Genomic DNA, 12,472 nt, shown 5'->3' with positions numbered 1-12,472 from the left:
ACTGACTTTAAATCTACTCAAGTAAGTAAGTAGTTGTGAAAACGATCGTCATTCGTTCGCATGGATTGTTTAAAGCTGCGAATTGAGCTTTGCGAAAGTTGTAGAGCTTGACTCATACCAGGAGGTATCCAATTTTCGACAGTATAGCCGTTCGTTCGCATCATGGGATGAAAATGATAGTATTAATATGGAAATGCGACACTAATCCTCTGTTTACTCGAACAGCCCATTTTAGAAAATATCATGGTATGGCACCCTCCCCCATATTATAAGGCCCGTAGTTTACTCGAAGAGCAATATGGAGAAGTTGTGTCGGATTCGGTGTGAACATTTGTGCGGTTAGTCAACGTTAATAAAAAAATATGGTTGATCGTAAAAATGCCATATTGTGTGGCTTTATTTCCGAAAATTAAAGGCATTACTACACTTGCTTTTACACTTATATGTTTTTCAGACAAAAGAACTGAAACTAATTAAAACTCTAAATAATGATATTGCGAATTGAACGAGTAATACCAATACTAGTTCAGAAAAGCGGAAAATGTATTTCGTTTATTTTGTCGGGACAATTTTAACGGTGGTCTGCCAAGACAGGTCTTCTTTTCCAGATTATGACACGCCATGGGCTGCTAGAATAGGATATGGTGGGTAAATTCTAGATGGCAAAACGGTAGTTTCAAACGTTATGATGGGGCATATTTATTGTGATGAAATATGTCATATGGGCGACAATGCGGTGCGAAAGGGGCCACACAACCTGCTACCTAAATAATATCCACTTTCGTGAAAATTTATTTGTAACTCCATATCTACTTTGTGTGAAGCGCGACGGAAATTCTTTGTTTGACCTAAATTTTCCTAAAACTGAAAGTTAGAACTCTGTCAAAACAGTCCGAGAATTCCCCAGTTTGTCTTTCTAAATGGAGGGTTACACTACTTCTACTTGACAAACTGAAAATAGCGAAAAGTAAGTAAGTAGATTACAAAATATCACGAAGTAGAGGTAGAAGTGGCGAAAATTCTAACTACTTGAGTAAGTACCAGAAGTAGAGGAAAACTACTTCGAAAAAGTAGAAGTACTTCCTTACTGACCACCTCTGTATCTAACACACTGTACCCGGTGACTATGCTCTGAGTAATGTTATTTCGAGTAACGGGCGTAGAATTGTACTACTTGTTTCGTACATTAGGCATTGTTTCATTTTCAGGAGATGGTACCAATATTAAAAACAAGGAATCGAGTGACAACATATTGCGCGATGCGTGAAAAAAATATACTTTAGATAGATGTACTGCAAAATATTCAACTTCATTGTAATGTACGAAGATCTACTAAAACTGATCTGTCAATGCGTCTGAACTGACATTTTAGATATCAACATTCCAAGTGTTGCTGCAAGATTAATCCAATCTATGGTTGGGCTAGCAAGCTCACAATCTGGGAAATCAAATCTCGATAATTCAACCAATTCCGACAATTACCTCGCGGGCCACGAAAACCTTCTCTCGAGCCACATGAAACCTGTGGGCCACAGGTTGGCCTCCCGTGATAGAAACTAATATAAGCTAAACTAATCTTCTGAAGCGCGAGACAACCTACCCACAAACATACTATGAATCATGGTATATGTAGGAAGTGGCAATATATCTTGATAATAGAGCCAGTTCGGCAAAAGTAATACCGTTTGAATGCAGGTTTGAACTGAATGCAGGAATTCAGAAAGACAATGCATATATTGTCCTACCTGGCAATGAAAATATTTCTTGTACTACAATAGATAGAACAGGATTTCCATGAGGCCGGCATTAATTTCATCGATGTGGGCCATCAGATAGTTTTTCGTCGATTTCCAAAATATTTATCGTGGTCAATTTGTGGCTACTGGCATGGGAATGCTGAAAGCTAGCCACGGATTTCATGGCATTGGTGTCTTTCGGTATGCAATAATTCCATAGGCACGTCCTTGTTCTGTTGCTGCATTTAAAAGATCTGCCCGCACCCTCTAACCATGCGATATCGCAATATATCAATTTACATATCATGGCATACATATCATCAAAATAAATATAGAAGACATGCATGCCGAATTAAACGGTAAGATTAAACTCGCAGATACTGGCAATAACACCTATGAATATGTAAAAAAAATGTAGCATTTCTCTCTTCAGCTACATCCAGCTTGTACGCAGTGTTCGCAGTCGTTTTTTTTTGCATTCACAGCTTCGTTGCTGTGTTCGATGGCACATCATTGGCAAATTCGTATTCGCATTCGTATACTGGATTGATAACTTCTTTTTTCTTATCGCTGTGAAATAATGAAAAAAAGACGAAGAGCTATGTCGCTTCATATACATGTCGATTGATAAAAAACACAAATGACTAAGTGTTGATCCAAAATGGTCATAAAATATTTATGGCGGAATGTTTCGAAGTAAGGCGTAGTACAGCTTTTACTTGCTGTGAACGCTTTAGTCCAAAACTGTTTAATTGGCATTTAGCATTGGGTTACCATATTTTTATGGACCAAAGTCCGGACATTTTTAGCGCCCACTAGCGGATTTTAAAATGAGGTATGACACATTGTCTGTCAATATGACGTCACACTAGCAAAGATTTGCCTATCGACCAGAGGGAGTCACTATCCTGATCAGGAGCCGTGGTATGTGGTTGTGTGCTGTAACCAGGACCGAAACAGCGTCCTCCCGACCAAATACTTTGATCTTTATCCCACCATACGGTAATCCATACAACTTCTGGGAGGGGGGTACCATATGCATCTGGCCTTCAAATTTTGTAAATGAAATATGTCTATAATATTGATTCTTCTCTATATTATTCTCCAATTTTGATCCTAGCTCCGCCCACATGATCATAGTTAGCGGTAGAGCTGATGGAGGTTTATGACTTCGGAAATGCAGGCAACGTAATTGCACATCGTAAAGTCATACCATGTCACAAGGGTAAGACTATTTACGAGCCTAGAGGCCGGTCCGCACCAAAAAGTTACAGACCCGGTGGTTTGCAGCCTTTTATGGTCGCGACTTCATTTCTAATTTGAAAACGTGTGATAAGCTGATTACGAAAAAACGGCCAGCACCCATTTCCAGATATACTGCCTATATTTGAACATCTTCGCGAACCCAAGAATAACGGCAAACGACCCCTGGTTTCGAACCACGACCTTTGACTAAATGGCCTTAATCAACTCTATGAATACACCGTTGTCCTATAATTGCGATCACAATTAGACTTATTTCAGTGAATGATGATTATTCCTATTTATTTTATTGCATTTTTTGCGAGGGCTGTGGTCGACATATTACAATCGACGAATGCGACACTAGATCTCGCGAAGCGCGAAGAAAAATTTCAAGTAGCATGAATCTCCACAAAAATATTATCGTTCATGTTGATTTACGAAAAAATTTTCATCCTATTTCAAGCCTTCAAAATTCCGGACATATCGTCATATTTCAGAATTTCCTCCTGGATGCAGTATGAACAGTGAAATTCCGGACACGTCCAGGAAATGCCGGACGTAGGGCAATCCTAATTTAGCATAGCAAGGATATAGCCATACCCTAGTACATTTGCAAACCATCAATCTTATATCGCTATGTAGATATTATTTTAAATATAGGCTATTTCTTCCCTCCCAACTCACCTCATTTTCTTTTTTCCTCCATTGTAAAATAATTCTGCCTCTTCAATTGTTTCCATCATTTTCATTCCGGTTGTGTCGCGGAGATATAGCGCCGCTCCCCCTCCTACTAGTGCGACAGTGCCAAATATGGAATTCGGCAGCCAATCTGCAAACTGATCCAGCTCTATCAAAGCTGGTGCTAAAATGCTTCCAATCCTCGCACATACTGAACCGAATCCAACGCCAGCACCTCTAAACCGTAGTTGAAGATGATTAAGTAGCCTATCTTGGGGGTTCACCAAACGTTAAAATAAACACCCGAATCATACAGGATAAGTCACGCTGATTTACAATACATCTGCGAGGTAATTCTCGAAATGAGTTATAACATCAGGTAAAATTATAAGGCCAACCAATATGTGATCAGCTTGCCCGCTAAATTTGATGATTACTAAATCATCAGTACCGGCACGTTGTCGTAACCAGGGACCAGCCTCATTTATCGCAGAGCTTCGTCTATAACCATAAAGTAGAATATTTTGGAGCAGATTTATTCGACTTGAAATTTTTCTCAGGACTTCGCATGATTTATTGTCACTCGATTTCCTGCATTTAGTATTGGCGCTATCTTCGGCAAATTGTAAATACGCGTTATTTACAGAATTGAGTCAAACTATATTCGCAATTAGGAGATAACGTGTTGTCCAACATGCAACTTCACTTGTGCACTAGCAGCGAGATCATAAGCGACGAATGTTAGACGCATGTTCTCCAATACCGTCGATATTGCTATGTCGAAGGAAACCCCGAATAATTCCATCCTTGCCAAATTACCCCAGTGGTATACAGAGGCGACCCCCAATATATGTAAGTAACATGTTCATTGATAGAATTCACTCATTACTTTTGAAAAAATTCGCGCTTCACGCGAACAGAGCATGATTGCACACTGCACAGTTGCATGACATAATTGTTATCAATTTTAAAGCGTAGCAATATAAGTCTTGTTTTCAATGTTACCTAATTCGGTTCGCTGCTGTCGGAGGACTAAAAAAAGGTTACCAACATTACAGTTACCCGGGCAATGGTTCGTAAATCTCATGTTGCCCTTTGGCCGAAAAAGGTTGCCACCGCAGATACAGATAAAATCGGACATTACTTGCAAATTACAGTCAGTTGCATAGAGAAAGAAAATCGCAATATGCATCTTCTCGATTCAGTCACAAATTGATGCACTGTTTGGCATTATACCATGCTACTGTGACAGAGTAAATACATCGTCTGGTTTTGTAAATCGTAAAATTGATGTGCAAACGCTGCTTCCCACTTCACAAAATTAAAAATATTTGTAGTGTAGGTTAGTTGCTTGGGTCGAACAAATGATCAAGAAAGACTGCAAGTCCTAGTCCCTGAATACTTGAATAAATGCATATAGACTAGACATATGCCATTTGACTACTTCCTAAATTTCATCAATGACCAATGTCTATGAGTAGTGAGAGTGTGTGTGTCTGTAATCAGTAAAGTGTATGATGACTCATACTGACTTACTCATACTCACACTGTGCTGACTCAATCACAAGAGCTAGGCAATACCTCGATTGTTTTATCTACATTTTAATTATACAGGATTGGATATGTGCCATGTTTGAATTATTCATAAATATTATGATATTAGAGATTTCATGTTATAAAAACTTTTAAAAGATGAGAAAGGAAGGATATTTAGAGCGGCGTTCTTTCATGTTAATTGTATGGTTAATAATTTGAGCTGTGTCGCAATGAAACAATTTGCATGCCAACGGTAGTCATATGTTTGCATATATCCCAGCTAGCACGCCCACTTGGTATCCAGGTGGAATTTAAGTGGTTAGGTGGGATGGATGATCGGAATGGGTTAGTAACATGTAACCCACATCGAAACCAAGCGGGATTTCCATCCATAAAGATGCGTGGTTATACCATACCAATCCCAGGTAGATTGCAATAAGTCTCTTCTAATTGTACCTATCAATTTGAACTCGGGGAAGGTTTATTTGTTGAGTTTTTGATATCAAATCATCTTGAAACATGAGAAACCCACTTATAGAGGAGCTCAGATTTCCCATATATCACCCACACAGGAACCAACCTTATTTTCCATCAATGTTATTTGGTTTATTTCATCGAATAATAAAGGTGGTTCCGTATGTAGTAAAGTTTTCTAGCTATTATGCTATCCCTGTTGGTTGCTCGAACCTCGAACATTAAAACCCCTACCATGCTTTACCTCGTCAATGTGATTTGAACTATTTAAAATTGACCGTTTGTCACACTGAAGTGAACTTAAATTTCCGTTGCTAGAGTACGCAATTCCTCACAGCGTGCGTTATAATTTTCTTGCGTAGATCCCATTACCTTTATCCCTTATCTGTATCTATTATTTTTAACTCAGGATTAATTTTACTCGTAAAATATCCGTGATCAAATAATTGGAACTTGTTATTTTCGTCAATGAAGAATGGTCGACTTTTCATAGGGCTCCCACATGTGACCGAGTAGTTTTCCGAAAGAGATCCTTCTTTTATATTTTCCTACAGCAAGGTTTGTTCATCTATAGAGTGAAGTCATATTATAATCGGTTTCCGATTTATTCATTTGCGATGCTGGTCGCTGGGACATTTCCAAATTGAATTCCACCTCCATATGAATTGAATTCGGGTACTGGTGACGATAAGCGCCTAAGAATCGGGCGGCCTCGGTTCGACTCCCGTCGGAGGTTTGTCCGGGCTCCTCTTCTTGCGACATGAGACCCGAGAATGACTCGACGAAAGAATGCACTCACAGACAAATTATGGAAATCGCTAGCAAGGGCCCTGACCTCGAAAATGATCAACATCGAGAGTAACTGTGACGGCGGACACTCTAAGCCGAGGTAGATGTCAGTCTAAAAGACGGCAACTGCGCGTCGGTCGGCATCCTCCTATCTGTTCATTACATCGCTTTCTATCTTATCGTTTTGTACATTGTGTGTGTCTTGTTCAGTTGAAAATATAACTCAACGATTACACTTAAACAGTGATGACGGCCTCACTCACCCACCGTAAAGGTTATTATATACTCAGATTACCGTATATATTGGTTTGCGTGATCGGAGGTAGCAGGTTCCAGGTATGTACTGTACAGTATACAATGTTAAGTTAACTAACGTGTAGGGTTTACCTAACGTCTCCTAGCACATCTCTACGTCGACTTCTCGGCCCACTTACACTGCTACTGCCACTACTACAAGGACCGGGGTCGTAATATTGTCTTCGCTGCTAGCTAAGTGGGTTACCCACATGGTCCCCCAGAAAATACCTCTGTAATATGGGGCCAAAAATGTACGGTTCCCGCTTGGTTTCCCCAGCTGGTTACCACAATTCATCTCACCTTGATACCTTGTGGTACCCAAGTAGGCGTGCTACCTGGGATGTTTAATGGCTATATGAGAGTCATTTAACCGTCACCGTGGCACATAATTTTCGAAGTAAATTGGTAATATTGTTGAAGTCGGAGTTGGAGTCGGAGTCGGAGCTCTCTTAAGAAAATAGTCGGAGTCAGAGCCAGAGTCGGAATCGGTACGTTTAAAGACTTAGGAGTCGGTGTCGGTATATTGAAAATTTGTGGAGTCGTAGTCGGAGTTGGAGTCGGCGGTAAAATTTAGCGATTTCAGCGTCCTGACCACAACACTGCGTCGAAGGCCACGGTCGCAGCGCAGTGGAAAATTCACAATCGTTTGAAACAGAGAATAAAATCACGCAATACAGTCCGTGTCAAAAAGTCATCACACCTTGTAGCGAGCAATACCTGCTGAAATATGCTTCGTAGTTCTCACAGCACACAACGAACCACGCTGTTCATGGATGATGCCGTCTACTAAATTAGTCCATTGATGAGTAGATACAACATTGTCAAGTAACCTGGACTTTTCCGGTACAGCTGGATAAATAGACGGACGACCATAAATTGCCCTTACTAAATTGATTATGCATCTTTACTGCGAATCTAGCTGTTTCTTTAATCAATCGTTTCAACACTATACGTAGCAGGTGCCTTCTATACCCACACCACCCATATTTGCTCTCGCAGTGCCTCCTACCTCCCATTTCATGACCAGTGCCTCCTTTACGCTCGCGAATGCCCCCACGGAGCGCTGGTTCCCCCTTTGGGAACCACTGTGCTATATTTTGATTTGGTGCCCAAGTGTAAATTTAGAAATCGTCGAAGGCTTGCACAACACTGTGCATTTTAAACGATAATTTTGTTAGTAATTTTATCCTGATTCGAATAACGAAGATCACCTACTAATTGTTAACACTAAGGAGATTCGTAACATGTGTATCTACGTATCAGACCAATCATTACGACACTTGTCAGCATACAGACAAATAGTATAACGTGATATGGTAGATCTCATTTCCAATAAGATAAGTTAATCATTTGCTTTCACGAAATCGCCTCATATTAAATTGTTCCACATGTGGTTCTAGTTCACCATTACCGTAAAAGACACCGTTTAAAACCCCCCAATTATCCTCAAGATTTTTACGAAGTAAAATAGGCTCAATCTTACGCAACCTCGGTAATACAAGGATAGTAATCAAATTCGAGTGATTTTTTAGTTTCCATGATGACGATTTTCAATTGCCATAACCGTAATTGTCAAGCCTTTTCACATATGACGATGGAAAAAGAGAGAAAAGCCGTACTTAAGCGAGTTGATTAGTTAGTACTGGACGAGACTCTTGAATGTGTGAAATTGGCACTCGAAGTAGCAAGCCGTGACTCACTAAAACAAGCCGGGCACAATGAAAGGTTGGAAATTGTAATGCCTATTAAAAAAGCCAATGCAATGCCTTCTATAGCACACTTTGACAATGATGCGATTCTAGAAATTATGTAAAACAGTGGTTCTCAACCGGGGGTCCGCGAAGCCTCTAAAATTACAAAATGATTGATAACCTATTTTTCTTCTATTTTTAAAATAGAGAAATTACGAGTCAGTGCCGCTTCATTACTGCTACAACTTCATGACTCACTTCAACAAAATGAACGTCTGAGACGAAATATCGTACAGTGCAAACTCATTTTAATTGCCAAATTGCCAACGGCCTACTGATACAAACACATTGCTGCTTTGAGATGTTTTGTTCGGATTTAGTGAAAAAATCAAAAAGTCGGTTTGGTAAGGTCAATCAGTGTGACTTCAAAGGTTTGCCAAAATCCATTGTTCCTGTGATACACATAACGACTATTCCAGAACAACTTCGAGATGAGCTGCCGGATAGAAATGACTCGTTTGGACGTTATATGTTCAATTAAAAATCTGCGTCTCAATTTAGGCGGTATACATGTTGATATCACACCCAAAGGGGTCGTCGGAACCGTTGCCCGTTGTCATACCACCACAACCGCCCAACTTACGGAAATATATCTTCGGCACTTGTTCATATCAAATCGAAGACTAGGATCTTCAAGACACGACCACGTATTTCAAGAAATGCAGCTGCAGAGTTCGCTACCTAATTTCTACATAAACAGTGTGATGTTAATTTCGAGAATAGTAATTTTGTTTTTCACTAGCCTATAGTTAATATTCGCCAAACTCAGATGACAGTTTCATGATAATTGAGCGAAATTTGAACCGAAACTCGGGGTTCCGTGGGGGTCCTTGACGGCCCATGGGGGTCCGCGAAGACAAAAAGGTTGATAACCACTGGTCTAGAAAGTCAACGCAAGCTAACCTTACTACTAGTTCGAAGTACTGCATATTCCCTCCAATAAAAACATTGCTGATACGCTACATGGCCATTTACCGGTAAGCCTACCGACTGTCTTACCTGACCACGGTTGGATATAATTCTCCGGTGAAATTGTAAATCACAGCAAACGATCCCGATATAAACCCTTTCGCAATGAAGGAAAATGAGACACCAAGTGTGATCAAGGCTGCAAATCAAAGTCGAATCAACGATTAGTTACGATGAACAGTGATTGTGATAGACTTACTGCGGTCTTGTCCGGCATATTCGTCAACTATCGTAGCTGATAAGAGTGCGATTCCCGCACCAAATAACGTAATAGATAGTAATAGTCGGCGACCAACGTAATCCATGATAAGTATACATATAATATAGCTGACGATCTCGAACACTCCAGCTGTCATTGAGTTGTATTAAAAGAACGTAAAACTATCCGTTAATAGACCTGCTTCTCACCATTAGGGCTGGGCACAATGATTCGAGTACTCGAATCTGATTCGAGTATTAATTTAATGATTCGAGTCGAGTAGTAAATTATTATTTTTTTCGAGTAATGAAATTATACGCTTCTCGCCACTGAAAGTTAATTTATCTACGAGAATTCTCAGTTTCGATATTAATTTTCACTGTTGAAGCCTTGAAACCTTGATAGGCGGTATTGTAGCTTACGAAATATGGTACAAAACCTACGAAGGTTACTGGACGTAACGCATTTACGAAGTCATGATAATCCCACAACATTTTCACCAAGTGAAATGAAATCGGTATGGTCGATAAAATACCAAAGTATCTTTTACGAGATGGATAACCGGCATTATATTCTTTGTGGTAGCAAGAACGGTGCAAATTTGAACTTTGACGTAATACATTCTGTTATGACGTCATAATGAATGATACTCGATTACTCGACTCGACTCGAAGCATATTACGTGATTCAGAATCGAATCACTCAGGTACTCGATTTTGCCCAGCCCTACTCACCATATATGTTGTTTAAGAATATGTCTCCAGCTAAACTGCCCGCATTGAGAGATATTCCGTAGTATACCAGACCGTTAACAAACCTGATGAACACAATATCATCAAATGAGTGAAGTGCGTATAGTTATGAAGAAATAACGCACCAGCTAAATGTTATCGCTGCAGTAACTTTCGTGATGCCTTTGTAACGGAATAAGTCTCTAGTAGAATATGAGTCGTTTTGTGTACTGTTAAATTGTTCCTGTATCAAATGCGAAGCAATAATACATTTTAGCCAGACGAAAGTCATGCGGTAAAAATAGATCATCACCGGAGTATGGCAGGGGTGCGGCCAAGAAAGCCTCAAAGTATCATATAAAATGTACATAAATCTGTGGAAAAATCTCATGGACCTTAACGACTTGAATATGATATTTTTTGACATGATAACATGAATATTGACATCTGCAAACCTACTCCTAGTTGTGTAAGTACGGGTGTGAGCTTACAGAACATACCAGAGGTGACGAAGTAACGAAATAATTCTACTCTTCATAGTATTTCAAGTAGAATAATTATTTAAGTGACTGTGATTTATACTACTTCTACTTCTACTTGACAGTTATCTGTTTTTATAGGCAAGACTTAGCCTAGAACACCTACATTTTTACTTATTAAGTCACTACTTCTATTTTTTCCCGATGAGAAGTTTACAAAGTCACTTTCACTTCTATTTCAGAGGTTTATTGCTTATAAAGACCTATTGCAGTTACTTTCACTTCTACTTCTACTTCTACTTGACTATACCGACGGTAACTACTTTTACCACGTCTGTACCAAAACACAATACATACAGCGTCGCATTTAAAACAAAAATCAATTTGAAACAAACAAGTTCAAAACAAGGCCCTGGTTTAAAACTTGTGTTTTTATTGTTTTTGGTTTTGCTTTATCTATAAGCCATGACGTCACGAATATTGATTTGTGACATCACAGTGGATTGACAGTGACAATTGAGAATGTAGGGGAACTATATCTCCTTGGACGAAATATCCACGTAGAATAGTCGTTGAACCAACTATTTTGAGGGTATCAGCTATCCCAGCTCATAAAAAATGTTTTTTCAAAAGTATTCATACAATTATGGCATAGTTTTACTACTTGATACAAACACATTTTTTTAAAAGCCATTATTCAAAACACTGTTCACAACTTGTTTCAAACAATGTATTTTAAACAACTATTTGTTTTAAATGCAGCCCTGAATACAGATAATTATAACAAATGAGAAAACATACGGGTAGTATTTTATAGTCATTTCTATCAATGATATTGCGTTATAAATTACGCCATCAGCACAAAGTTAATGTCTCCTTGGCTATGCCCACGGCCAAACATGCATGCGCACCATTTTTTCTCCACCCGATCGCTCTGCTTCCAACCATGTAGCTTCATCTATTGTCACTTTGTTGAATCTTTCCATCAACTTAATAATCTGTGAGAAAAGAAAATTGTGAGTCGGTGCGCTCATAATAATATCGTCGTTGTTCATGATCGTGTTGTTGTTGTTGCTGTTTTCGTTGTTGTTGTTGTTGTTGCTGCTGTTTCGGTATTCATGTTATTTCCACTATGGTCGTTTACACATTATTTTGATTCCGGAACTAACGAATTGCATCACGCCTCACTTGTGGTGCCTACTGTAACCATTGGTTTTAGTAAATGTATTCGCAGACGGAGATATTGTGTGATCTAATTCACAATTGAGCGATCAGAAAGAGCTAGTAAGCTACTCATTCAATTACCTTTTTACCCTTCTCGTCCGACCCTTTGGTGAGAAGCCAACGTGGAGATTCCGGTATCAGCAGAGCAATCACAGCAAACGGCGATGAGAGCACCAGCGCTCCCAACTAAAATTTGTCGATATATAGAAATGATTGAGCCTCAAAATTCGTCATGCGTTCACTCGCACGCGGATTTAAGAATCTCGTACCATCATCTGATGCCAGTCGCGATATTTTTGAGCGACCGGAGTCCACAGCATGTACCCGAATGGAAACCCAACGGCATATCCGATCCCGACGAATG

General features: G+C 39.5%; 1 protein-coding gene across 1 annotated transcript; it reads right to left on the bottom strand.

Annotated features, from left to right (window-relative positions):
* Nucleotides 1–2,037: 2,037 nt before the first annotated feature.
* LOC145457297 (organic anion transporter 3-like) lies at nt 2,038–12,468 on the bottom strand. The gene is made up of 9 exons (XM_080335486.1): nt 12,378–12,468; nt 12,190–12,294; nt 11,796–11,882; nt 10,552–10,649; nt 10,409–10,491; nt 9,675–9,824; nt 9,506–9,614; nt 3,666–3,896; nt 2,038–2,306 (listed from the first exon to the last, which is right to left on the bottom strand). The coding sequence occupies exons 1-9, from the start codon at nt 12,426–12,428 to the stop codon at nt 2,216–2,218; spliced, it is 1,005 nt and encodes a 334-aa protein (XP_080191612.1). The 5' UTR covers nt 12,429–12,468; the 3' UTR covers nt 2,038–2,215.
* Nucleotides 12,469–12,472: the final 4 nt, after the last annotated feature.

The sequence above is a fragment of the Botryllus schlosseri genome, chromosome 15 (assembly GCF_051294905.1).
Source record: "Botryllus schlosseri isolate E-star chromosome 15, Bs_hap1, whole genome shotgun sequence".
In the NCBI taxonomy this organism is placed as follows: Eukaryota; Metazoa; Chordata; class Ascidiacea; order Stolidobranchia; family Styelidae; genus Botryllus; species Botryllus schlosseri.
This window is presented reverse-complemented; position numbering and strand designations above follow the sequence as displayed.

Bases quoted from the DNA above. Each gene is read 5' to 3' on its own strand.
- LOC145457297 (XM_080335486.1), bottom strand. From the start codon at position 12,428: ATGCTGTGGACTCCGGTCGCTCAAAAATATCGCGACTGGCATCAGATG. The intron at 12,295-12,377 runs GTACGAGATTCT...GACAAATTTTAG, and splicing joins GCGACTGGCATCAGATGATG to TTGGGAGCGCTGGTGCTCTC. The intron at 9,615-9,674 runs GTAAGTCTATCA...TTTGATTTGCAG, and splicing joins ATATGCCGGACAAGACCGCA to CCTTGATCACACTTGGTGTC.